The sequence below is a fragment of the Hyla sarda genome, chromosome 2, assembly GCF_029499605.1.
Source record: "Hyla sarda isolate aHylSar1 chromosome 2, aHylSar1.hap1, whole genome shotgun sequence".
Taxonomy (NCBI): domain Eukaryota; kingdom Metazoa; phylum Chordata; class Amphibia; order Anura; family Hylidae; genus Hyla; species Hyla sarda.
The window spans coordinates 319,191,336-319,219,024 of record NC_079190.1 but is presented as its reverse complement, the minus strand read 5'-3'; the positions used below and the strand labels follow the sequence as shown (position 1 = coordinate 319,219,024).

Genomic DNA, 27,689 nt, shown 5'->3' with positions numbered 1-27,689 from the left:
GTGTATATGTTGTGTTTTACTCTTTATTATGTGTAAGTGTAGTGTTTTTAGGGTACGTTCACACTGGCGGGTTTACAGTGAATTTACCGCTAGGAGTTTGCGCAGCGGTGAAAAATTTGCCACAGCCCAAACTTGAAGCAGAAAACTTACTGTAAACCCGCCAGTGTGAATGTACCCTGTACGTTCACATGGGGGGGCAAACCTCCAGCAGTTTCAAAACTACAACTCCCAGCATGTACTGACAGACCGTGCATGCTGGGAGTTGTACTTTTGCAACAGCTGGAGGCACACCGGTTGGAAAACCTTCAGTTAGGTTCTGTTACCTAACTCAGTATTTTCCAACCAGTGTGCCTCCAGCTGTTGCAAAACTTCAACTCCCAGCATGTACTGATCGCCGAAAGGCATGCTGGGAGATGTAGTTATGCAACAGCTGGAGGGATCGCAACTACAACTCCCAGCATGCCCAGAGAGCTGTTTAGGCTTGCTGGGAGTTGCAGTTTTGCAACATCTGTAGAGCTATAGTTTAGAGACCACTGCATAGTGGTCTCCAAACTGTGGACCTCCAGATGTTGCAAAACTACAACTCCCAGCATGCCCAGACAGCAAACTGCTGTCTGGGCATGCTGGGAGTTGTAGTTTTGCAAGATCTGGAGGTGCACAGTATAGAGATCACTTTGCAGTGGTCTCAAACTGTAGACCTCCAGCTGTTGCAAAACTGCAACTCCCAGCAAGCCTAAACAGCTCTCTGGGCATGCTGGGAGTTGTAGTTTTGCAACATCTGGAGGGTTACAGTTTAGAGACCACTATAGTGGTCTCAGACTGTAGCCCTCCAGATGTTGCTAAGTAACTCACCGGCTTCCGTTGGATCCAGGGAGCTGCGTCGCGGTCCTCTTCTTCAGCCGATCGTCGCCCGCTGCCGCCGCTGACCGACGCCGCTGCAGTCGCCGATGGGTAAGTGGATCTTCGGCGCCGGTCCCTGTCGGTTTCCCCGTCCTGCCCGCCTATTGTGGGAGGGCAGGACGGGGAAACCGAAAGTAAACCCCTCCGCCCCCGATTTGCTATTGGTGGTCGCGTCTAGACCACCAATAGCAGAGATAGGAGGGGTGGCAACTCTGCCACCTCACTCCTATCGCTACAGGGGGATCGTGGGTGTCTAGGACACCCTCGATCCCCCTTCTATTCCGGGTCACCAGGTCACCATAGACCCGTATGACCCGGAATCGGCGCAAATCGCAAGTGTGAATTCACTTGCGATTTGCGCCGATCGCCGACATGGGGGGTCTAATGACCCCTGTGGGCATTTGCGCGGGGTGTCTGCTGATAGATATCAGCAGTCACCCCGGCGCGATCCCCGCCCGGCGGGGACCGAAATTCCCACGGGCGTACAGGTACGCCCTTGGTCCTTAAGTACCAGGGAGCAAAGGCGTACCTGTACGCCCTTGGTCCTTAACCCCTTAACGACGCAGGACGTATATTTACGTCCTGCGCCGGCTCCCGCGATATGAAGCGGGATCGCGCCGCGATCCCGCATCATATCGCGTCGGTCCCGGCGGTAATCAACGGCCGGGACCCGCGGCTAATACCACACATCGCCGATCGCGGCGATGTGCGGTATTAACCCTTTAGAAGCGGCGGTCAAAGCTGACCGCCGCTTCTAAAGTGAAAGTGAAAGTGACCCGGCTGCTCAGTCGGGCTGTTCGGGACCGCCGCGGTGAAATCGCGGCGTCCCGAACAGCTGATCGGACACCGGGAGGGCTCTTACCTGCCTCCCCGGTGTCCGATCGACGAATGACTGCTCCGTGCCTGAGATCCAGGCAGGAGCAGTCAAGCGCCGATAATGCTGATCACAGGCGTGTTAATGCACGCCAGTGATCAGCATTAGAGATCAGTGTGTGCAGTGTTATAGGTCCCTATGGGACCTATAACACTGCAAAAAAAATGTAAAAAAAAAGTGTTAATAAAGGTCATTTAACCCCTTCCCTAATAAAAGTTTGAATCACCCCCCTTTTCCCATAAAAAAATAAAACAGTGTAAAAAAAATAAAAAATAAACATATGTGGTATCGCCGCGTGCGTAAATGTCCGAACTATAAAAATATATCATTAATTAAGCCGTACGGTCAATGGCGTACGCGCAAAAAAATTCCAAAGTCCAAAAAAGCGTATTTTGGTCACTTTTTATATCATTAAAAAAATGAATAAAAAGTGATCAAAAAGTCCGATCAAAACAAAAATCATACCGATAAAAACTTCAGATCACGGCGCAAAAAATGAGTCCTCATACCACCCCATACGTGGAAAAATAAAAAAGTTATAGGGGTCAGAAGATGACATTTTTAAACGTATAAATTTTCCTGCATGTAGTTATGATTTTTTCCAGAAGTGCGACAAAATCAAACCTATATAAGTAGGGTATCATTTTAACCGTATGGACCTACAGAATAATGATAAGGTGTAATTTTTACCGAAATATGCACTGCGTAGAAACGAAAGCCCCCAAAAGTTACAAAATGGCGTTTTTTTTTCGATTTTGTCGCACAATGATTTTTTTTTTCCGTTTCGCCGTGCATTTTTGGGTAAAATGACTAATGTCACTGCAAAGTAGAATTGGCGACGCAAAAAATAAGCCATAATATGGATTTTTAGGTGGAAAATTGAAAGGGTTATGATTTTTAAAAGGTAAGGAGGAAAAAACGAAAGTGCAAAAACGGAAAAACCCTGAGTCCTTAAGGGGTTAAGGGGTTAAAAGTAAAACAGGACTGCAGTGAAGAAGCATTAAAAAAGCTATAGAGAAAAATGTAAAATATGTAAAAAAAACTGATAGAAGCCTCAAAAATAGAGACAGAAAAAGACTCATTGCCAAAGAGTAAAACGAACACCAAAATGTTCTTTAACCCCTTAACGACGCAGGACGTATATTTACATCTTGCGCCGGCTCCCGCGATATGAAGCGGGATCGCGCCGCGATCCCGCATCATATCGCGTCGGTCCCGGCCGGGACCCGCGGCTAATACCACACATTGCCAATCGCGGCGATGGGCGGTATTAACCCTTTAGAAGCGGCGGTCAAAGCTGACCGCCGCTTCTAAAGTGAAAGTGACCCGGATGCTCAGTCGGGCTGTTCGGGACCGCCGCGGTCAAATCACGGCGTCCCGAACAGCTGACCGGACACCGGGAGGGCCCCTACCTGCCTCCTCGTTGTTCGATCGGCGAATGACTGCTCTGTGCCTGAGATCCAGGCAGGAGCAGTCAAGCGCCAATAACACTGATCACAGGCGTGTTAATACACACCTGTGATCTGTGTAGAAGATCAGTGTGTGCAGTGTTATAGGTCCCTATGGGACCTATAACACTGCAAAAAAAAAAAAGTAAAAAAAAAAGTGTTAAAGGTCATTTAACCCCTTCCCTAATAAAAGTTTGAATCACCCCCCTTTTCCCATAAAAAAAATAAAACAGTGTAAAAAAAATAAAATAAACATATGTGGTATCGCCGCGTGCGTAAATGTCCGAACTATAAAAATATATCATTAATTAAACCGCACGGTCCTCATACCGCCCTGTACGTGGAAAAATAAAAAAAAGTTATAGGGGTCAGAAGATGACATTTTTAAACGTATAAATTTTCCTGCATGTAGTTATGATTTTTTCCAGAAGTGCGACAAAATCAAACCTATATAAGTAGGGTATCATTTTAACCGTATGGACCTACAGAATAATGATAAGGTGTAATTTTTACCGAAATATGCACAGCGTAGAAACTGAAGCCCCCAAAAGCTACAAAATGGCGTTTTTTTTTTCGATTTTGTCGCACAATGATTTTTTCCATTTCGCCGTGCATTTTTGGGTAAAATGACTAATGTCACTGCAAAGTAGAATTGGCGACGCAAAAAATAAGCCATAATATGGATTTTTAGGTGGAAAATTGAAAGGGTTATGATTTTTAAAAGGTAAGGAGGAAAAAACGAAAGTGCAAAAACGGAAAAACCCTGAGTCCTTAAGGGGTTAAGTATATAAATAGCAAAAAGGTCAAAAATGAAAGTGTAGGCCCTTTTAAAAAATTACCCCTCCCCCTGTGTTCTAAGGGAATTAAGTCATGTAATAGACAGACCCCTATTTTTAATATTCAGGGACTCTATAGTGACAGGGACTGTACCCCAGGACTGGCACATGGCAAATGTGGTGCCGATATTAAAAGAGGACAAAAGGTGACCCCGGAAATTAAAGGCCTGTTCGTTTAACCTCTGTTGTATGTAAATCGTTGGAGGGTTTTCTAAGAGATGCTACTTTGGAGTACAGTGACCCCCGACCTACGATGGCCCCGACATACTATAATTTCAACATACGATGGCCTCTCAGAGGCCATCGCATGTTGAAGGCAGCATCAACATACAATGCTTTTTTATGTCGGGGCCATTGCATAAACGGCTATCCGGCAGCGCAGACTACTTCAGATGCTGCCAGATAGCAGTTTAAGGTGCCCAGTGTGGTCTGGTGATGGTCACTCACCTGTCCCCAACATTCCGGACTGTCCTCTTCGGGATCCCCTGCATCGCCGTCGCTCTCCGTCGTCATCATGTCGCCGCGCACGCCGTCCAGTCATCCAATAGGAGCGGCGTGCGCAGCGATGTGATGACTGCGATGAAGAGTGAGGATCCCAGGCAGGAGAGACGGTCCGGAGCGGCGGGTACACTCTGGGGACGCGGCAATAGCGATGGAGGGCGACATCCAAGGCAGCGGTGACGGTCCAGGGCGGCGGGGACAGGAGAGTATAACTTCCTATTCTTTTCATTGCAAGGATCCCTCAACATACGATGGTTTCAACAAACGATGGTTCATTTGGAAAGAATTACCATCGTATGTTGAGGGACCACTGTATCTTGATAAAAATAAATGTATGATCCCATATCAGCATGGTTTTATGAGGGGTTGGTCCAAAGGGAATCGCTGGATGTCTTATATCTGGATTTTTCCAAAGCATTTGATACGGTGCCACATAAAAGGTTGGTGCATAAAATGAGAAGCATTGGGCTGGGGGAGAATGTGTGTAAATGGCTCAGTGATAGGAAACAGAGGGTGGTTATTAATGGTACTACTTCTGATTGGGTGACTGTTACTAGCGGGGTACCACAGGGGTCAGTATTAGGTCCTTTTCTATTTAATATATTTATTAATGACCTTGTATGGTCCTTGTTGAAAGGTGAAGTAGCAATCTTTGCAGATGATACTAAACTCTGTAAAGCGGTAAACACAATAGAGGACAGTGAACTGTTACAAATGGATTGGACTGGTTGGAGGTTTGGGCTGGAAAGTGGCAGATGAGGTTCAACACTGATAAATGTAATGTTATGCACATGGGGAGGAAAAATTCGGGCTGGGATTATGTATTATATGGGAGAACACTTGGGACGATTGATGTAGAAAAGGACTTGGGAATCTTTGTTAATAGTAAATTTAGCTGTAGTGACCAGTGTCGGGCAGCTGCTGCCAAGGCAAATAAAATCATGGGGTGCATCAATAGGGGCATAGATGCCCAAGACAAGGAAATAATTCTACCGCTGTACAAATCACTAGTCAGACCACACATAGAATACTGTGTACAGTACTGGACACCAGTGTACAAGGAATATATAGTGGAGCTGGAGAGGGTTCAAAGACAGGCAACCAGGGTAATACGAGGAATGGGAGGACTACAGTACCTAGAAAGATCAGAATTAGGGTTATTTAGTTTAGAAAAAGAAGGCGTGGGGGAGACCAAATAACTATGTATAAATATAACAGGGATCTCTCCCATGATCTATTTATACCCAGGACTGTATCAATAACAAGGGGGCATCGTCAACGTCTAGAGGAAAGAAGGTTTCTACACCAGCACAGACGGGGGTTCATTACTGTAAGAGCAGTGAGACACTGGAATTCTCTGCCTGAGGAAGTGGCCCTGGTGAACTCTGTAAAGAGAGTTCAAAAAGGGGTTTGGATGCATTTTAGGAGAATAACATCATCACTGTGTATGTATATTCGATTTATAGGGACAGAACGTTGATCCAGGGATTTATTCTAACTACCATATTTGTAGTCGCGAAGGAATTTTTACCTCTAGTATGAGGGTTTTTTGCCTTCCTCTGGATCAACTCAGTAGGGACTCATTATGGTTATAGGTTGAACTTGATGGACTCTGGTCTTTTTTCAACATTATGAACTAGGTTACTATGTACTATATAGAAATTGCCTGTGGAAGACAAGGTTAAGCTGTTTCGCATGCATTAAACATATTAAAAAGCATAGTCAACGTACCTTTAAACCAAGCACCAGGTTTGAATAAAGCCTTTTTAAGAGCCATATAAAGGTGGAAATTGAGACGTTTATACTCCGCAATGTCATCTCGCACACGTGGAAGGAGAACTAAGTTGTAAAAACGCTGTGCCATACGTTCAGTCAAATTAGAAGAAAAGATTCTGGTAAGCAGAAAATGATAGAACAGAGTACACTTAGAACACCAAAGAACAATGTAAAATAGTCCGATATGTAACTGGTGGGAATACATTATAATCTTAGCTCCAAAAATTACTCCCAGCTACCTAAGTAATGGAATATATGCAATTAGTCAACTCAAGGTACAAAATGCTAAATCTTTATTGAAAGAAAAAAAAGGCACACAGATAAGATATCTGCACACAGATACACAGGATGCCACATGATAGCGTGTAGTGCACCATGCTGACTTACAACCTATTACTGACATCCATACTATTCGATCAAGCAGGCTGCAAAGCATCTTATATCAGTACTTTGCACCTGTGCAACCTCCATCATAAAAGGAATAGGTGCTTAACCTGCCCTTGTACTAGTAACCAGTGTGGCCTTTTTTCTGTGATTATATATACAGTCATGGCAGTAAATGTTGGCACCCCTGACATTTTTAAGAAAATGAAGTATTTCTCACAGAAAAGGATTACAGTAACACGTATTGCTGTACAAGTTTATTCCCTTTGTGTGTATTGGAACTAAACCAAAAATAAATAAATAAAATAAAAGGGAGAAAAAAAAAAAAAAAAAAAAAAAAGCTAATTGGACATAATGTCACACCAAACTCCAAAAATGGTCTGAACAAAATTATTGGCACCCTTTTAAAATTTTGAAAAAAATAAGATTGTTTCAAACATGTGACGCTCCTTTGAACTTACCTGGGGCAAGTAACAGGAGTGGGCAATATAAAAATCACACCTGAAAGCAGATAAAAATGAGAGAAGTTGACTTAGTCTTTGCATTGTGTGTCTGTGTGTGCTACACCAAGCATGGACACCAGAAAGGAGAAGAGAACTGTCCGAGGACTTAAACCAAAATTGTGTAAACATCACAATTCCATCAACAAGTCCATCTCCAGAGATCTAGATTTGCCTTTGTCCACAGTGCACAACATTATCCAGAAGTTTGCAACCCATGGCACTGCAGCTAATCTCCCTGGGCATGGACGGAAGACAAAAATTTATGAAAGGTGTCAACGCAGAATAGTCCAGATGGTGGATAAGCAGCCCCAAACAAGTTCCAAAGATATTCAAGCTGTCCTGCAGGCTCAAGGAGCATCAGTGTTAGCGCGAACTATCCATCGACATTTAAATTAAATGTAACGCTATGGCAGGAGACCCAGGAGGAACCCCACTGCTGACACAGAGACATAAAAAGCAAGACTACAGCTTGCCAAAATCCTTCTGGGAAAACGTCTTGTGGACAGATGAGACCAAGATAGAGCTTTTTGGTAGAGCACATCATTCTGTTTACCGAAACGGAATGAGGCCTACAAAGAAAAGAACACAGTACCTACAGTGAAATATGGTGGAGGTTCAATTATGTTTTGGGGTTGTTTTGCTGCCTCTGGCACTGGGTGCCTTGAATGTGTGCAAGGCATCATGAAATCTGAGGATTACCAATGGATTTTGGGTTGCACTGTACAGCCCAGTGTCAGAAAGCTGGGTTTGCGTCAGAGATCTAGGGTCTTACAGCAGGACAATGACCACAAAAATTAGTCAAAAATCACCCAGAAATGGATGGCAACAAAGCGCTGGAGAGTTCTGAAGTGGCCACCAATGAGTCCAGATCTAAATCCCATTGGAGAGATCTTAAAATTGCTGTTGGGAAAAGGCGCCCTTCCAATAAGAGACCTGGAGCAGTTTGCAGGGGAAGAGTGGTCCAACATCCGGCTGAGAGGTGTAAGAAGCTTATTGATGATTATAGGGAGTGACTGATTTCAGTTATTTTTCCAAAGGGCGTGCAACCAAATATTAAGTTAAGGGTGCCAATAATTTTGTCCAGCCCACTTGTGGAGTTTGGTCTGACATTATTTCCAATTAGCTTTTTTCCTCCTTTTTTGGTTTAGTTCCAATACACACAAAGGGAATAAACATGTGTATAGCAAAACATGTGTTACTGCAATCCTTTTCTGTGAGAAATAATTTTCCTGAAAAATTTCAGGGGTGCCAACATTTACGGCCATGACTAACTATATATATTTTTTTTGGGAAAAAAAGAAGGTCCGGCACTTCAGGTGAGGGATTAAAACCAGCTTTCCTTTATTCAAAATCTTGACACAGTTCACATACAGAACAACAACTGACACGTTTCGCCCACGTTGGGGCTTAATCGTAGACTAACAAACATTTAACAAACAGTGTTAAAATATTAAATCAACGGGTCACATGACCTCTTACATCATTAAAACACTAAGACTTATGGAAGACCCGGTGTGGGTGAGATCCTCTTTCTAATTATTTGGTGCCTATTCAGATTAACCTAAATACAGTTTGCAGTTTTTCTTCCGCTTTAGTGCATTTTGTACAAAGACCGATGTATGTTACTGCATATACAAAGAGTACAATATTTATACATAACTATTTTAATTGTAACATTCAGAACATTCCAAAATTCATGATTAACCTATTTATACAATAGACAGACACTACAGGCACTAAACACCATAAGTACCATACAGTACCCGTCCATTTATCTAGAATTCTGGATAGTATTGTTTAAATTTAGATTTTTATTAAATTTTCTTTATATTTTTATATATTAATTATTACCATTTATCTTATATTCTTTTACTTTTTGAACATATATTGCACTGTTTGTATTTAGATATTTATTATTGTCGCCACTACCTTATAGGACCCAAACTTCTTCATTAATAACAGACTTTACTTATATTGGTGCATTTATGGACATGTTACAATGAGGTCAATTCTTTTATTTAAACCATGTGGGTATCTTGTTTCCAATAGAAACATCCAATATGTCTCCCTATTATAGAGACGCCTTCTCAGATCTCCCCCTCTAGGGCCTAAACTGACCTTTTCCACACCTGTAACTCTTAATGAGCTTGTATCTCCCGTGTGTGTGTCTCTAAAATGTTTGGACAACATGGATACATTGGCTACATTACTCTTTGCATCAGACACATGCTTTCTGAAGCGCATCTTTAAAGAATTACTAGTGCAGTCCGTATATTGGACGTTGCAAGAGACACATTTTGCTACATATATAACTGATTTTGCATTACAGTTTATATAATCTTTAATATTGTAGCTTCTCCCCGTGTGACATGATACTACTGATTTGGTTTGTTCTACATAGCTACATGTCACACATCTCGTGTGTCCGCACCTCCAACTACCATTTTTGTTGTTGCTATTGGTTTTCCCCTTTCCCTCACTAGAAAAGAGGCTAGGTGAAACATTAGAGTCTATCGTAGGTCCCCTTCTTGATACCGTCATGACACCTTCCTCCACTATATTTTTTAGTAGAGGATCAGTTTCCAAAATAGGAACGTATTTATTAATAATTTTTCTGATTTGGTCAAATTGTAGACTATAGGCTTTCACAAAATATGGCTTCCTTTTCATATTTTTGCTCTTATTTTTATTTTCATTTTGTTTCTTATCTCTCCTAGAATAAGTTATCAAATCCTTCCTTTCAATTTTATTTATTCTATTTACAGAATCATTCAATACCTTGTCTTTATACCCTCGTTTTAAACCTACTGATTACTTCTTCTGTAGCTATTTGCAAGTGTGTTTCATCCGAGCAGTTCCTTTTTGTCCTGCATAACTCACCAAAAGGGAGATTATTGATAACGTGTCTAGGACGACATGATGATGCCAACATTACAGAATTGGTGGATGTTTCTTTTCTGAATGGAAGAATAATTATTTCTGTGTTATTGCTAGTTAATGTAATGTCCAGAAAGTTCACCGAAGACCTGCTGTAATATGATGTGAATTTTACATTTAGATCATTATCACTAATATAATGTATGAATTCATCAAATTCTACTTCATTACCTTTCCAGATTATTAGCAGGTCGTCGATGAACCTTCCGACCCAGTGTATGTTGTCATAGAAGGGGCTGTCTGTATTGAAAATAAACTGTTGTTCCCAATAAAACATGTAGATGTTAGCAAACGAGGGCGAATATTTCGCCCCCATCGAAGCCCCCCTGGCCTGAAGGAAGAAATCACCATCGAACATAAAAGTAGTTGTGTTTCAACAAAAACTCTGTTGCGATGGTGATAAATTCTCTCAGGCAAGGGGGGTAATTACTGTCATTTTCCAAATGGTGTGTCAAGGCCTCTAGTCCTTTATTCCAGGGTATTGACGGATAGAGCCCTATCGCGTGACAGGTAGCCCAGGAAAAAAAATTTTGCCCATTTTACCTCATGTAAGATGTTAATGACATGTTTCGTGTCCTGCAGAAACGTGGGAGTAATTTTTGTCAAAGGCTGCAGGTAATGATCCACCCATTCTCCCAAACGCTCCACGAGGGACCCAATCCCCGCCACTATGGGCCTTAGTGGGGGTGGGAATATCCCCTTGTGGAGTTTTGGGAGAGAATGAAAGATAGGAATTATGGGGTCCGATACATATAGAGATTCTTCTAAATTAGTGTAAATAGCACCCAAGGTAACTTCTTCTCTGAGAACTTTCTTGAGTGTATCCTGAAATATTTTAGTAGGATCTGTTTGTAATTTCCTATATGTGTCCCTATCTGACAACATTTCACAATTAATTTTTTTTATACAATCCTGAATCGAAAATTATAATGTTTCCCCCCCTTATCTGCATTCTTAATCGTAATATATTCATTTTCACTCAATTCCTTCAATGCACTTTCTTTTTTTATTTAAGTTATCATAAATTTTTTTAGAATTGTTTTTTTCATGCAGTTTGATTAAATCCCGCTCAACCAACTCCTGGAATCTATCCAGGGCCTATGATCGGGAGGCCACAGGATAGAACCCTAGGTTGGCAGAGCGGTAAGGGGGCAACATAACATTATCCACTATCATTTTCTTTCTGTAGATTTCTTAAATGTAAAATATTAGTTTGATCACAAAAGTCCTTACTTGATTTTTCATAATCATCACAATTTGTATTAGAATCCTGCAGTGAATCTTCATTTGCATCCCTCTCCCTCATTGCTTGAAAATGTCTCTGCAAAGTTAAACCTCTAGCCAATTTGTTAACATCCAATATATAAAGAATATTTAATAAAAATCAAAATTTAAACAATAATACTATCCAGAATTCTAGATAAATGGACAGGTACTGTATGGTACCTATGTTGTTTAGTGCCTGTAGTGTCTATCTATTGTATAAATAGGTTAATCATGAATTTTGGAATGTTCCGAATGTTACAATTGAAATAGTGAAGTATAAATATTGTACTCTTTGTATATGCAGTAACATACAAAGGTCTTTGTACAAAACGCACTAAAGCGGAAGAAAAACACCAAACTGTGTTTAGGTTAATCTGAATAGGCACCAGATAATTAGAAAGAGGATCTCACCCACACCGGGTCTTCCATAAGTCTTAGTGTTTTAATGACGTAAGAGGTCATGTGACCTGTTGATTTTGTATTTTAACACGGTTTGTTAAATGTTTGTTAGTCTAGGATTAAGCCCCAACGTGGGCGAAACGCATCAGATGTTGTTCTGTATGTGAACTGTGTCAAGGTTTTGAATAAAGGAAAGCTGGTTTTAATCCTTCACCTGAAGTGTCGGACCTTCTTTTTTTCAAATTGGATTGTGGGCCGAGGGCGGAACCAGCCGGTCCGTGGCACAGGTGAGCCATTTGGACGTTCAGTGTGAAGCGGACTCCACAACTTGCATTGTATATATTTTTTTTATATACAAACACACACACCATATTTTTTCAATAGTCAGAAAAAAAAATTTTAATTCCTTTTTGATATTTCCCAATGTTGACTAGAAATTTTCTGCCCGGAGATTCCGTAGTCTGAACCTAGCCTTAGAGTGGAAACCCCAGAAAACCAAACCCATTCTAAAAACAGGTGTGTTAGTTACAATGATCCCAGACTTTTAAGAATGTGGTAAAAAAAGGCAATTTGTAGAACAGCTGGCTTGGCCCCGCTTCAGGCTGGCAACCTTGGTTCTGTACATTGTGTAGTGATTGTGCCAGGCTAAAACAGCTGTGCTGCAGAAACTCACTGCCACCACTACACAACATATAGAGACGAATCTTCTAGCTCCTGTACTATTTACATCCAGGTGCTGTAGCTGTGCAGAACAAATATCGGCACCACAATAATCAGCTACTGATTAATTAACAAGCACTTTTACCCTAGAAAAACCCTTAAAATTCAATGCAGATATTAAATTATATTGCAAAGTAGTAAATGATTTATTGCAATAAAATTTATTGTTGTATAACCTGTATATATGCACCAAAATAAACAAATGCAAATATTAAACCCAATTACTTTTTTCTTTGAAAGCTTCAAGTGAGGAACTCAACAACAAATCCACACCAAAATGCTCATTAGACTAGGTTCACACTACGGAATTTCCGCCTGGAATTCTGCTTTGAAATTGCAGGCGGAAATTCCGCTTGCTAAAATGTATAGTGTAGTGAATGGGTTTCTGTTCATAAAATCACACTTCGAAATTTGTGAAGTGGAATTTGGGAACGGAAAATCTGCTTGGAAATTTCCGCCTGAAGAAAGGCGTTGCTCTTCCTTCAGACGGAAATACGCGCGGAACACATTGCAGTCTATTGGAGAGTCTACTGGCCGCACTCGGAATCTCCGGGCGGAAATTTTCTGCCCGGAGATTCCGTAGTCTGAACCTAGCCTTAGAGTGGAAACCCCAGAAAACCAAACCCATTTTAAAAACAGGTGTGTTAGTTACAATGATCCCAGACTTTTATGATTGGTGGTATTATGGGGTCATCTCAAGGTTGCATTGACTAGGACATGGGCTTACAGTAATGAGACTGAAACAAAAGATTGGAAAATGTCATAATTGGCACTGGATATATTTGGGTTCACTTTGATATTAAGTAATTGCTGGGTGTATAATTTGGCTTGCTCCTCCATTTTGCATAGCTGTGTTCAGTATTTTACGTTTACGCCGTCCACTGTACGGAATCATTAACATTTTATTTTTTTATTGGTTCAGATAATTTCTAGAGATGAGAGAACTTACAATAAATTCGATTCGTCACCAACTTCTCGTCTCGGCAGTTGATGATTTATCCTGCATAAATGAGTTCAGCTTTCAGGTGCTCCCGTGGGCTTGAAAAGGTGGATACAGTCCTAGGAGACTCTTTCCTAGGACTGTATCCACCTTTTCCAGCCCACCGGAGCACCAAAGTGCTGAACTAATTTATGCAGGATAAGTCATCAACTGTCGAGCCGAGAAGTTCGTGACGAATCGAATTTACTGTAAGTTCGCTCATCTCTAATAATTTCGCACCCTGCGATTACAGATGCTTATTCATTTTTCTTTTTGTAAAATGGGAAAGGGGGAGGGATTTAAATGTTATTAGGGAAGGGGTTTATTAATAGTTTTCAAAACATTTTTTATTATTCATCCTATAGGAAACTATTTGAAGTACTGATCATTAATATTGGCAATCCACTTGTACAGTCTGCCTAAAGGCAGGCTATACAACTAGATCCCAGAAGAGCAACAAAGAGCAGGTGAGGGGAGCTTCTTCACTGGACCCCAGCAATCGCGCTGCAGGTGGTCCGATAAGTGTCACTTAGCCCTGAAACTACTTCAGATGCTGTGAACAGTATTGATAACGGCATCTAAAAGGGTTAATGGCTGGCATCAGCATGGTAAGGGATGACCGCCATTAGCGGCTAGTTCTTGGCTGCTGATAGTAGCTGGGACCTGCTGTCTATAAAGTGAGCGCACCTCCTGCACTTGCTTCACAGATTGTACATGTCACAGGACATAAATGTACACCCTCATGTGTTAAGTACCAGGCAGCAAGGGTGTACATTCACGCTCTGGGTCCTTTAGGGGTTAATTTTTTTTTACATTTTACTTTTCCCCACTAGGAGGCCGGATTACTCATGGAATGCACTGTAATACTACTGTATCGATGTCAGTATAACACTGACAGACATCCTATTAGGCGTTGTACAAGGACAGCAGACCTGGAAACCTTCACTGGGTGGCGATGGGGAGACAGTGGGAGCCCCCCCTCTCCTAGCCACACAGATGCATGGAATCTAGATGTTAAAGGGGTACTCCGGCACCAAGACATCTTATCCCCTATCCAAAGGATAGGGAATAAGATGTCTGATCGCGGGGGTCCCTCCGCCGGCGACACCCGCAATCTAGCATACAGCTCCCACTTGTAAGCACTGTTGGAAGCACTGGAGGCTCTCAGTGTTATACCTCCCGACCACAGGGAAGGAGTATTGTGACGTCTCAACTCCGTCCCCGTGTGACGTCACGCCCCCTCAATGCAAAAATACGCAATTCTTGACTTTATTCACGTTTACAACATTGACTATGCAGTTTAATTAACAATATGGCTCTGATTTATCAAAATGTGTGAGAAACATTGGAGAAATTTTCCCCATAGCAACCAATCACATCTCAGCTTTCTGATCTTAAGCTCTGGTAAAGTGAAAGCTAAGCTCTGATTGGTTGCTGTGGGGGGGGAAGAAAAAAAATCACTCCAGTTTTCTCTCACATTTTGGTAAATCATGGCCTATACCAAGGGATTTATTCAAAATGTTATTAGGGAAGGGGCTAAGTCATATTATTTTTTATTTTTGCCTTGTTTTACATTTACATTTTCCATAGAACAACATTGATCAGTGTTATCGGCAATCCATTGCTAGAGCCTGCCATGGCTGGCTGCAGCATAGGAGCATTGATCGAACAGCAGGGAAGCAGGACAGAGACTTTCCTCCGTCCTTACAGTTTATGGGGACGCCAATGTTTCACTGTGGGTGTCTCGATCAGCTAATTGCCGTAGATTTTGCCACATTTAGATGCTGTGGATCAACTTTGATCGTGGTGCCTAAAGGATTAATGCCGGATATCGGCCTGATCTGCTAAGTCTGGCACTAGTCAAGGGCTCCGGCTGCTGATAGCGATCTGCGGCAAGGGGTTAAAGGGGTTAGAGCATACCGTGTAGCTTGGTACATTGCTGCAGCAGTCCAAGATTCAGGTTCAGTTATGTACAGGATCTGCTCCCAGTTTGCTAAAGCTGGGACAATCTTGAAGGCTTTGGGTAGCTTACCACTACGATATGTGGATAACACCTAAAAATAGAAATTAAAAGCTAGTTTTAAGATTGCCAAACATGAGAAAAGTTAGCAGGGTCTAACTTAGTAAAACATACTTCTTTTACGCCTTTGTATACTTCTAACACTCTGGGGTCAAGCTGTGGCATTGGTCTTCCAGAAACCTCTGACATCACTGACTCTACTTCTGTTTGCTTCTCTGTGATTTTTTCCATGATTATGTCAGCAAGTGTTCGCCTAAAACAAAGAAGTCAGCATAATAAACCTTATTTTCACTTAGATCCATTCTACACGAACGCTGAGGTTAATAGCTTAAATATATCACAAAGTTCTTATTTTTATGCAAGTAAGCCAGGTATTCGTTTTAAAGGACCCATCTGAAAAGAAACTGGGATACATCATTTTGTTTATAGTTTGGGCTCTTATGGCCACACAGTGGTAACTTCCATCAAGGTAGATCAGTGGTTCTCAACCTTTTTGGCGACTGTACCCCCAAAGGCTGAAAGTATGTCCGCGGGTACCCCCCTAGCGCGGAACTTGCGCTTGTTCTTACCTTTATACTAATGCATTCCCCTGGTGCTATTATTTCCCTTTCCCTCTTAATCCCCTTGTGCAATTATCCCCCTCCATCTTAATCCCCTTGTGCAATTATCCCCCTCCATCTTAATCCCCTTGTGCAATTGTCCCCCCTCCATCTTAATCCCCTTGTGCCATTATTATCCAATATGGCAAAAGGGGATCAGAGGGAGGGGAAGTAATAGCACAAGGGCATTAAAATGGAGGGAGAATATTGGCACAAGGGGATTAAGCACCCCCCTCCATCTTAATCTCTTGTGCCATTATTCCTCCCTCCTTCTGATCCTCTGGCGCCATTTCCCCCCCTCCATTTAAATCCCCTTGCGCCATTCCCCTTTCTCTGATCCCTTTTGCCATATCGGATAATAATGTCAGAAGGGGATTAAATTGGAGGGGGGAAACGGCAAAAGGGGATTAAAATGGGGGAGGAATAATAGCACAAGGGGATTAAGATGGAGGGGGGATAATAAACCCCCCCCCCTCCATATTAATCCCCTTGTGTCATTATTCCCCCCCTCCCTCTGATCCCCTTTTGACATCCCCCCCCTCCCTCTTAATCCCCTTGTGCCATTATTATCCAATATGGCAAAAGGGGATCAGAGGGAAGGGGGGGATAATAGCATAAGGGGATTAAGATGGAGGGTGAGAAATGGCGCAAGAGATTAAGATGGAAGGGGAGAGGGATAATGGCGGAGGTGGGGGGAATGGGGAGTATTAAAGCACAAGGCATAAAATTTTAATGTCTTGAGCTTGATTACTCCACAACCCCCCTCCGCCATTATCCCTTTCCCCCTCCATCTTAATGCCTTGTCCTCCGTCCCATACAACCCCCCTCCATTCCATACAGTCCCCCCTCCAGCCCATACAGTTGTTTTTAACTTTTTGTTTTACCTGGCGTCCTGCAGTACAGTTGTCTGCTCCTTCACGTGTGACTTCCTCCTGCGCTGTGCGGCAACTCCGCGCAACGACAGGGGAGGTCACACGTCTCCCCGGCAACCACGCAGGTCACTTAAAGTAGCCACGGCCGCAGCTCAGGCCGCGCTAGTGTACAGTGAGCTACCGTGGCTATGCGCTGACAAATACTGGCCAATGCATGGCCGGTATTTGTCAGCGCTTTGCGTACCCCCAAGCAACCCCTGGCGTACCCCTAGGGGTACGCGTACCCCACGGTTGAAAACCCAGGAGGTAGATTTTTATGCAGGATCTTATTCAAGCAGGGCTGTGGAGTAGGTAGATAAATTTTCCGACTCCAACTCCGACTCCAGAGTTTTCTGTGCTTCCAACTCCAACTCCTCTGTATTAATATGTGAATGTATTTTATACATTCCTTGAAGGAAAGAAAGGCAACATACATGTCAATACCACAGGACTACTGGCTGGGAAGCCAACAGTCTACTGTATTTAACAGTTTGTGTGCTGATCTGCTGCTGAATATAGGGCAGTGGGAGGATCCAGGAAGGGGCATTTATTATAAAACATGATTTCCCTAGTAGAATCCCATGGTCATGTTTAAAGGGGTACTCCGCCCCTAGACATCTTATCCCCTATCCAAAGCATAGGGGATAAGATGTCAGATCGCTGGGGTCCTGATGCTGGGGACCCCCGGGATCACCACTGAGGCACCGCGCTTTCATTACTACACAGAGAGAGTTCGCTCTGTGCTTAATGATGGGCTATACAGGGGATGGAGCAGCGTGACATCATGGCTCCTCCCCTCGTGACATCACGGCCCGCCCCCTTAATGCAAGTCTACGGCAGGGGGCGTGACGACCCCCACGCCCCTTCCCATAGACTTGTATTGAGGGGGCGGCCCGTGACATCATGAGGGGCGGAGCCGTGATGTAATGATGCTCCGGCCCCTGTATCGCCCGTCATTACTCGCTCTATGCAGTAATGAGCACGCGGTGCCGCAGTGGCGACCCCGGCGATCTGACATCTTATCCCCTTTCCAAAGGATAGGGGATAACATGTCAGATCGCTGGGGTCCTGGTGCTGGGGACCCCCGGGATCTCCGATGCGGCACCGCGCTATCATTACTGCACAGAGCGAGTTCGCTCTGTGCGTAATGACGGGCGATACAGGGGCCGGAGCATCACTACATCACGGCTCCACCCCTCGTGATGTCTAGGGGCGGAGTACCCCTTTAAGCTAACAATTGAGTTTACAGGTTTTTATAGCCTTAGCTGAATGGCAGCAGTTTTTCCAATGGTTTACAGCTTCAGTCTTGAACTATTGACCCTCCACTTATGCAAGTGTCTCTAGTCCTGCAAAAAACATATTTCCTTAATCCCTTATCAGTGAGAGGCTAGGTTACCTATGCGTTCCCTGTAACAGCAGGACACAACACTATGGAAAGTATAAGTATTGCCGCTCCTAATTGTGCGTTGTGCCAAATAGTAAAGCACATGAAAAGCATGCTTCTTCACAGTCACTTAATGTGTTCGTTTTGCGGTTACATGAGGCACTGCATGCATTGATCTTTAAAGTATGATGAGACAGGTTGGGGGGGTGATGAGACAGGTTGGGGGGGGATGATGAGGGGGGACGATGAGGGGAGAATGATGGGGGACTGATGGGGGATGATGAGAAAGGGGGAAATGATGGTGGGGGAGGCACTAAATGCTTAATGTCTGTATGGTTAGTGTGGTCTATGACAGGGGGAAATGATGAGACATGGGGGTGGCAATGAGAGGGGTAAATGTGGCACAGGGAATGATAAAAGGGAAGGAATGATGTGGCACAGGGAATGATAAAAGGGAAGGAATGATGTGGCACTGGAGGGGACGGGACCAAACTAAGGTGCAGAAGAAAACAAAGTGGGGGGGGGGGGGGTTGGAGATGATGTGGCATTTAGTCCAAGTCATTTATTTAACATTTTATTTTTTTCTACTTAAAATTTCCCTGTTAAAATGGGGGTGCCTATTATACGCCGATAAATACGGTATGTTTATGAGTATCCATGATACTTGAGCCTGTTCAAAATGGACGGTATACCTGAAAGATTACCTGTCATCAAATCAATTTCTTAAACTAACTCAGATTATATTCCCTAACTACTAACCTAATCCGAGCTTTACAAAGCTCTACATCATACCTTTCCCCTTGCTCACATTGTGTGAGCTCCCAGCAGGAGAAAGTTGGCGTTCCCCAGCAGATTCGCACAGCCGTTCCGCCGCAATTAGCTCAGTGTTAGTGTAAAGGTGCCTGCGCCGCTTCCTCCCCTGCTCTTGCACCCCGTGTTAGTGTACGGCGTTAGAGCAGGGAGGGGGGTTAGGCATATTGATGAGCCGGGCAGAGCGCCCGCCCGGCGAAGATGACATCAGCGTGCCTCTAGCTCGGTTCAGAGCTCCACCCATGCCCCAAGGCCCTCATTTGCATAAAAAGAAAAAGGCAAATTGTGGCGGAACGACTGGGCGAATCTGGACGCCATGAGTATTGTTTTTATCAGCATCACCTGCACTACAAGCATGTGTGTCAGCTTTAGTGTGGGTGATCCTACAGTGCTCAATAAACAACATGAAACTATAATACATTACTATGGTTTACACTTTTATTTCCTGTGTTGAGGAGTCTGTCTGTATCTGTATGTCTTTGTACACAAACATTTTTCACTTTTTAAATGTAAATTATAAAGTACATTAAAACTAATAACACATCTGATTTTCACATCTGAGGGCAACTATGAGGTATTTGCTTGTTTGTGCCCTCTTTCTACCTAAAAGGAAACTAACAGCAGGGTCACCCACACTAACCTGAATATACTGGTAGATAGATAGTTGACCCTGTTTTGAAAGCTTTTCCCCGGGTGACAATCGGTATAGCGGTTATGTAGTTATTATACTGATTGCTAATTCAGTAATTTCTTGTTATGTGCAATGGAGGCGGGCTCCTGCAGTATTTCTACCACCTGCTCTGGCCAATAACCCAGCCCGCTTTTGCCGATAACTCTGCCCCTTCACAGACGTGCTGTGAAAGAGGGGATGTACAAAGTATTGCACATACAGCAGCATGTAAGAAGTTGCACATAGTAAGAAGTTGCTATATTAGCAACAAGATGAATATCTCCGAAACAGCTTCAACAATTTTCACCAGGTAAGAAGCGTTAGAAACAGGGTGACCAGCACTCCCTTCCTGTTTATTCAGGTTAGTGCGGGAGCCCCTGCTGTCAGTTTCCCTTAAAGGGGTTGTCTATGATATATAAAAAAAAAATAAAAAAATAAAGAAGCAAACACACCAGTAAATGGGCTAAATTGCAATACCACACATAACCTGAGGACAGACACGGAGCTAATTTTAGAAGAATGCTTTTTTTTGCAATCCTGGACAACCCATTTATGTATATATTAGTTTCCTATAGCCATTACTAAGGACTGTATGACAGACGGAAACATGTCAGAAATTCTATGTTTTTAAGAAGTTTATCCAACAGAAGTTTTTTTTCCTAAGAACACTGGACCCTTTATTTGCTTTCATGTCGACACTGACAAAGACAGCCCCGCGTTTGGTCTGTGCACTGCATGGCTAAATACTGCATCTTGTTGTTCAATTGACAAGTGACACTGCTTAGTGGGAAAGACATGTTAAATGTGACAGTGTAACAAGAAATGTGCTAAAATATTGGTGTAAAATCAGTAAATTTGTTATCTAAAGGTAGACTAGTTAGTCCTAAAAAAGATAAATGTACATACAGTGGGGATCAAAAGTTTGGGCACCCCGGGTAAAAATTTGTATTAAATGTGCATAAATAAGCAAAGGAAAGATGGAAACATTTCCAAAAAGGCATCAAATTACAGATTAGAGACATTCTTATAATATGTCAACAAAAGTTAGATTTTATTTACATCATTTACACTTTCAAAATAACAGAAAACAAAATAATGGCGTCTGCAAAAGTTTGGGCATCCTGCAAAGTTAATATCTTGTACTGCCCCCTTTGGCAAGTATCACAGATTGTAAATGCTTTTTGTAGGCAGCCAAGAGTCTTTCAATTCTTGTTTGAGGTATCTTTGCCCATTCTTCCTTACAAAAGTCTTCCACTTCTTTGAGATTTCTGGGCTGTCTGTCACTCACTGCTCTTTTAAGGTCTATTCATAGACTTTCAATGATGTTGAGGTCAGGAGATAGTGAAGGCCATGGCAAAACCTTCAGTTTACGACTCTTGATGTAATCCCCCGTGAATTTTGAGGTGTGTTTAGGATCATTATCCATTAGTAGAAGACCTACTCTCTTTAACTTCAGCTTTTTCACTGATGGCATCAAGTTAGCATCCAAAATTTGCTGAAATTTTATTGAATCCATTTTTCCTTCTACTCGTAAGATGTTCCCTGTGCCACTGGCTGCAATACAAGCCCAAAGCATGATTAATCCACCCCCCATGCTTCACAGTTGGACAGAGGTTCTTTTCATTAAATTCTGTTCCCCTTCTCCAAACGTACCTTTGCTCATTCCGGCCAAAAAGTTCAATTTTAACCTCATCGGTCCACAGAACTTGTTTCCAAAATGCATCAGGCTTGTCTATATGTTCATTTGCAAAGTTCAAACGCTGATTTTTGTGGTGAGGACGTAGAAGAGGTTTTCTTCTGATGAAGAATGAAGACCATATTTGTACATGTATCTCTTTATCGTGGAATAATGTACCACAGCTCCAGTGTCTGCCAGATCTTTCTGGAGGGATTGTGCAGTCAAACATGGCTTTTGTATTGTTTTTCTCACAATCCTGCGAGCTGTTCTGTCTGATATTTTTCTTGGTCTTCCAGATCTTGCTTTAACTTCCACTGTTCCTGATGACTGCCATTTCTTAAATTACATTCCCAACAAAGGATATTGACATCTGAAAAAGTTTTGCTATCTTCTTATAGCCTTCTCCAGCTTTGTGAGCGTCAACTATTTTCAGTTTCAGATTTCTAGACAACTGCTTGGAAAAACCCATGGTGCTGATTGTTGGGGCAAGGTCAGAGGAGTCTGGGCATCTAAAACCTTTGAGATTGACATCACCTGGTCTTCCCAGATGATGATGATTGAGAAAAACACATGACACTGGCAGGTCTCAGCTTTGCAAAGGGGGCAGTGCATGCTATAAATTCTGCAGGGTGCCCAAACTTTTGCAGACGGCATTTTTATAGTTTTCTGTTATTTTAAAGTGTAAAGGATGGCAATAAAATCTAACTTTTCTTGACATATTATAAGAATGTCTTCTCTGTAATTTGATGCCTTTTGGAGATTTTTCCATCTTTCCTTGGCTTATTTATGCACATTAATACAAATTTTTACCTGGGGTGCCCAAACTTTTGATCCCCACTGTATCCCCTTAAGGACCCTGCCCATTTTCACCTTAAGGACCCGGCCATTTTTTGCACACCTGACCATTGTCACTTTAAGCATTAATAACTCTGGGATGCTTTTACCTTTCATTCTGATTCAGAGAATGTTTTTTCGTGACATTCTACTTCATGTCAGTGGTAAAATGTTGTCAATACTTAATTTCTTGGTGAAAAATTAAAAAATTTTATGAAAAATTAGAAAATTTTGCAATTGAAACTCTGCTTATAAGGAAAATGGACATCCCAAATAAAGTAGACATATTGTATATGCAAATCAATATATAATTTATGTCTGACTCATAAATCTGACATGTCTTTACTTTTGGAAGACATCAGAGGGCTACAAAGTTCAGCAGCAATTTTTCAAAATTGGGATTTCTCAGGGACCAGTTGTTTTGAAGTGGATTTGAAGGGCCTTCATATTAGAAATACTCCAAAAATGACCCCATTATAAAAACTGCACCTCTCAAAGTATTCAAAATGACCTTCAGAAAGTGTGTTAACCCTTTAGGTGTTTCACAGGAATAGCAGCAAAGTGAAGAAGAAAATTCAAAATCTTCATTTTTTAACACTCGCATGTTCTTGTAGACCCAGGTTTTGAATTTTTACAAGGGGTAATAGGAGAAAAAGCCCCCCAAAATTTGTAACTCAATTTCTCTCGAGTAAGGAAATACCTCATGTGTATGTAAAGTGTTCGGTGGGCGCATAAGGGAGGGAGAGACAGTGGGATTTTGGAGAGTGAATTTTTCAGAAATGGTTTTTGGGGGGCATGTCACATTTAGGAAGCCCCTATGATGCCAGAAAAGCAAAAAAAAACAAAAAAGAAAAACATGGCATACTATTTTGGAAACTACACCCCTCAAGGCACGTAACAAGGGGTCCAGTGAGCCTTAACACCCCACAGGTGTTTGACGACTTTTCATTAACCCTTTAAGGACCCAGCCATTTTACACCTCAGGACCCGGCCATTTTTTGCAATTCTGACCACTGTCACTTTAAACATTAATAACTCTGGAATGCTTTTAGTTATTCTGATTCCGAGATTGTTTTTTCGTGACATATTCTACTTTAACATAGTGGTAAAATTTTGTGGTATCTTGCATCCTTTCTTGGTGAAAAATCCCAACATTTTATGAAAAATTTGAAAATTTTGCATTTTTTTAACTTTGAAGCTCTCTGCTTGTAAGGAAAATGGATATTCCAAATAATTTTTTTTTTATTCACATATACAATATGTCTATTTTATGTTTGCATCATAAAATTTACGTGTTTTTACTTTTGGAAGTCACCAGAGGGCTTCAAAGTTCAGCAGCAATTTTCCAATTTTTCACAAAATTTCCAAACTCACAATTTTTCATGGACCAGTTCAGGTTTGAAGTGGATTTGAAGGGTCTTCATATTCGAAATACCCCACAAATTACCCCATTATAAAAACTGCACCCCCCAGAGTATTCAAAATGACATTCAGTCCGCGTTTTAACCCTTTAGGTGTTTCACAGGAATAACAGCAAAGTGAAGGAGAAAATTCACAATCTCCATTTTTTACACTCGCATGTTCTTGTAGACCCAATTTTTGAATTTTTACAAGGGGAAAAAGGAGAAAATGTATACTTATATTTGTAGCCCAATTTCTCTCGAGTAAGCACATACCTCATATGTCTATGTAAAGTGTTCGGTGGGCGCAGTAGAGGGCTCAGAAGCGAAGGAGCGACAAGGGGATTTTGGAGAGTACGTTTTTTTGAAATGGTTTTTGGGAGGCATGTTGCATTTAGGAAGCCCCTATGGTGCCAGAACAGCAAAAATCCCCCACATGGCATACCATTTTGGAAACTAGACCCCTTGAGGTACGTAACAAGGAATAAAGTGAGCCTTAATACCCCACAGGGGTTTCACGACTTTTGCATATGTAAAAAAATAAAAATAAAATTTCACTAAAATGTGTGTTTCCCCCCAAATTTCACATTTTTGCAAGGGTTAATAGCAGAAAATACCCCCCAAACATTGTAACCCCATCTCTTCTGAGTATGAAGGTACCCCATAAGTTGACCTGAGGTGTACTATGGGTGAACTACAATGCTCAGAAGAGAAGGAGTCATATTTGGCTTTTTGAGAGCAAATTTTGCTCGGGGGCATGTCGCATTTAGGAAGCCCCTATGGTGCCAGGACAGCAAAAAAAAAAAACACATGGCATACCATTTTGGAAACTAGACCCCTTGTGGAACGTAACAAGAAATAAAGTGAGCCTTAATACCCCACAGGGGTTTCACGACTTTTGCATACGTAAAAAATAAATAAATAAAAATCACTAAAATGTGTGTTTCCCCCCAAATTTCACATTTTTGCAAGGGTTAATAGCAGAAAATACCCCCCAAAATTTGTAACCACATCTCTTCTGATTATGGAGGTACCCCATAAGTTGACCTGAAGTGCACTACGGGCGAACTACAATGCTCAGAAGAGAAGGAGTCATATTTGGCTTTTTGAGAGCAAATTTTGCTCGGGGGGCATGTCGCATTTAGGAAGCCCATATGGTGCCAGGACAGCAAAATAACCCCCACATGGCATACCATTTTGGAAACTAGACCCCTTTAGGAACGTAACAAGGCATAAAATGAGCATTTACCCCCCACTGGTGTCTGTCATATCTGTGGAACAGTGGGCTGTACAACATTTTTAATTTGCACAGCCCACTGTTCCAAAGATCTGTCAGACACCTGTGGGGTGTAAATTCTCACTGCACCCCTCATTACATTCCGTGAGGGGTGCAGTTTCCGAAATGGGGTCACATGTGGGGTTTTGTTTTTTTTGCGTTTGTCAAAACCGCTGTAACAATCAGCCACCCCTGTGCAAATCACCTCAAATGTACATGGCGCACTCTCCCTTCTGGGCCTTGTTGTGCGCCCCCAGAACACTTTACGCCCACATATGGGGTATCTCCGTACTCGGGAGAAATTGTGTTACAAATTTTGTGGCGCTTTTTTCCCTTTTACCTCTTGTCAAAATGAAAAGTATAGGGCAACACCAGCATGTTAGTGTAAAAAGTTTATTTTTTTACACTAACATGCTGGTGAAGACCCCAACTTCACCTTTTCATAAGGGGTGAAAGGAGAAAAAGACCCCCAAGATTTGTTAGTCAATTTCTCCCGAGTACGGCGATACCCCATATGTGACCCTAAACTGTTGCCTTGAAATACGACAGGGCTCCAAAGTGAGAGCGCCATGCGCATTTGAGGCCTGAATTAGGGATTTGCATTGGGGTGGACATAGGGGTATTCTACGCCAGCGATTCCCAAACAGGGTGCCTCCAGCTGTTGCAAAACTCCCAGCATGCCTGGACAGTCAACGGCTGTTTGGCAATACTGGGAGTTGTTGTTTTGCAACAGCTGGAGGCTCCATTTTGGAAACCGTGGCGTACCAGGCGTTTTTCGTTTTTATTGGGGAGGCGGGGGGCTGTGTAGGGGTATGTGTATATGTAGTGTTTTTTTACTTTTTATTTTATTTTGTGTTAGTGTAGTGGTGTGTAGTGTTTTTAGGGTACAGTCGCACGGGCAGGGGATTACAGCGAGTTTGAGCTGCCACGCAAAATTTGCTGCATCGCAAACTTGCAGCCTGATACTCACTGTAAGCCGCCTGCCCATGTGAGTGTACCCTGTACATTCACAGGGGGGGGGGGCCTCCAGCTGTTGCAAAACTACTACTCCCAGCATGCCTGAGAATGTTTGGGAGTTGTGGTTTTGCAACAGCTGGAGGCACACGGGTTGGGAAACACTGAATTAGGAAACAATGTTTCCCAACCAGTGTGCCTCCAGCTGTTGCAAAACCACAACTCCCAAACATTCTCAGGCATGCTGGGAGTAGTAGTTCGGCAACATCTTTAGAGCCAGATGTTGCCGAACTACAATTCCCAGCATGCTTGGAGTTGTAGTTTTGCAACATCTGGAGGACTACAATTTGCAGACCACTGATACAGTGGTTCCCAATCTGTGCCCTTCCAGATGTTGCAAAACTACAACTCCCAGTATGCCAAAACTGTCCAGGCATGCTGGGAGTTGTAGTTCTGCAACATCTGAAGGGCCAGATGTTACAGAACTACAACTCCCAGCATGCCTGGACAGTAAGGGCATGCTGAGGATGTGTAGTTTTGCAACATCTGGAAGGGCACAGTGGTCTCCAAACTGTGGACCTCCAGATGTTGCAAAACTGCAACTCCCAGCATGCCCAGACGCCAAGGGCTGTCTGGGCATGCTGGGAGTTGTAGTTTACAGGGTCCTATTACAGCAATGCATGTCGCTTTACGGCGACGTGCATTGCTGTAAAGGGCCCGACCGCGGCTGAAGATCTACTCACCTGTCGCCGCTGCCGCCGTCTTCATCGTCTGGATCCTGGTCTTCAGGGACGAGGTAAGTACCGGGGCCGGTCCCCAGCACTCCCCCGTCCCCCGCCGCGTCCTCCGGTCTTCCTCCCGTCCTCTCCGGACTTTCAGGGGCCGGGCAGGACGGGAGGAAGTAACCGCCCCCCCTCCTGCGATTGGTCGGTTAACTAACCGACAGATCGCAGGGGATCGGAGGAGGTGGCCGGCTTGCCACCTCGCTCCGATACTCCAGCATGGTCCTGGCTGTCTGTGACAGCCGGGATCATGCAAAATTACCGGGCGGTCGGGTCCCAGAGACCCGATCAGCCCGGTATCGCCGCAGATCGCAAGGGCGATTTCCCTTGCGATTTGCGGCGATCGCCGACATGGGGGGCCTACATGGCCCCCCTCGGCGTTTGCCCTGGATGCCTGCTGAAGGATTTCAGCAGGCATCCAGTTCCGATCTCTGCCCGGCGAGCGGCAGAGACCGGAAAACGCCATGACGTATGCATACGTCATGGGTCCTTAAGACCCAGGGTGTGAAGACGTATGCATACGTCATGGGTCCTGAACAGGTTAAAGTTGGATGTGTAAAATGAAAAAAAAAAAATTTCACTTAAGTGCAGTTTTTCCCCCCCAAATTTACCATTTTTACAAAGGGTAATGGGAGAAAATGCCCCCCAAAATTTGTAACCCCCTCTCTTCTGAGTATGGAAATACCCCTTGTTATGGCGTAAAATGGTTTGCGGGCAAACTACAATGCTCAGAAGAGAAGGAGTCACATTTGGCTTTAGGAAAGCAAATTTTGCTGAAATGGTTTTTGGGGGGCATGTCGCATATAGGAAGCCCCTGTGGTGCCAGAACAGCACAAAAACACCCACAT

General features: G+C 43.0%; 1 protein-coding gene across 1 annotated transcript in view; it reads right to left on the bottom strand.

Annotated features, from left to right (window-relative positions):
• BYSL (bystin like) overlaps window positions 1-27,689 on the bottom strand; it is a 61,196-nt gene that overhangs the window by 10,061 nt on the left and 23,446 nt on the right. Inside the window, exons 3-5 of the mRNA XM_056557793.1 lie at window positions 15,658-15,796; window positions 15,444-15,577; window positions 6,291-6,451 (exon numbers count right to left, since the gene is read on the bottom strand). Coding sequence (XP_056413768.1) covers window positions 6,291-6,451; window positions 15,444-15,577; window positions 15,658-15,796 — 434 coding nt within the window. The remainder of the gene's footprint in view (window positions 1-6,290; window positions 6,452-15,443; window positions 15,578-15,657; window positions 15,797-27,689) is intronic.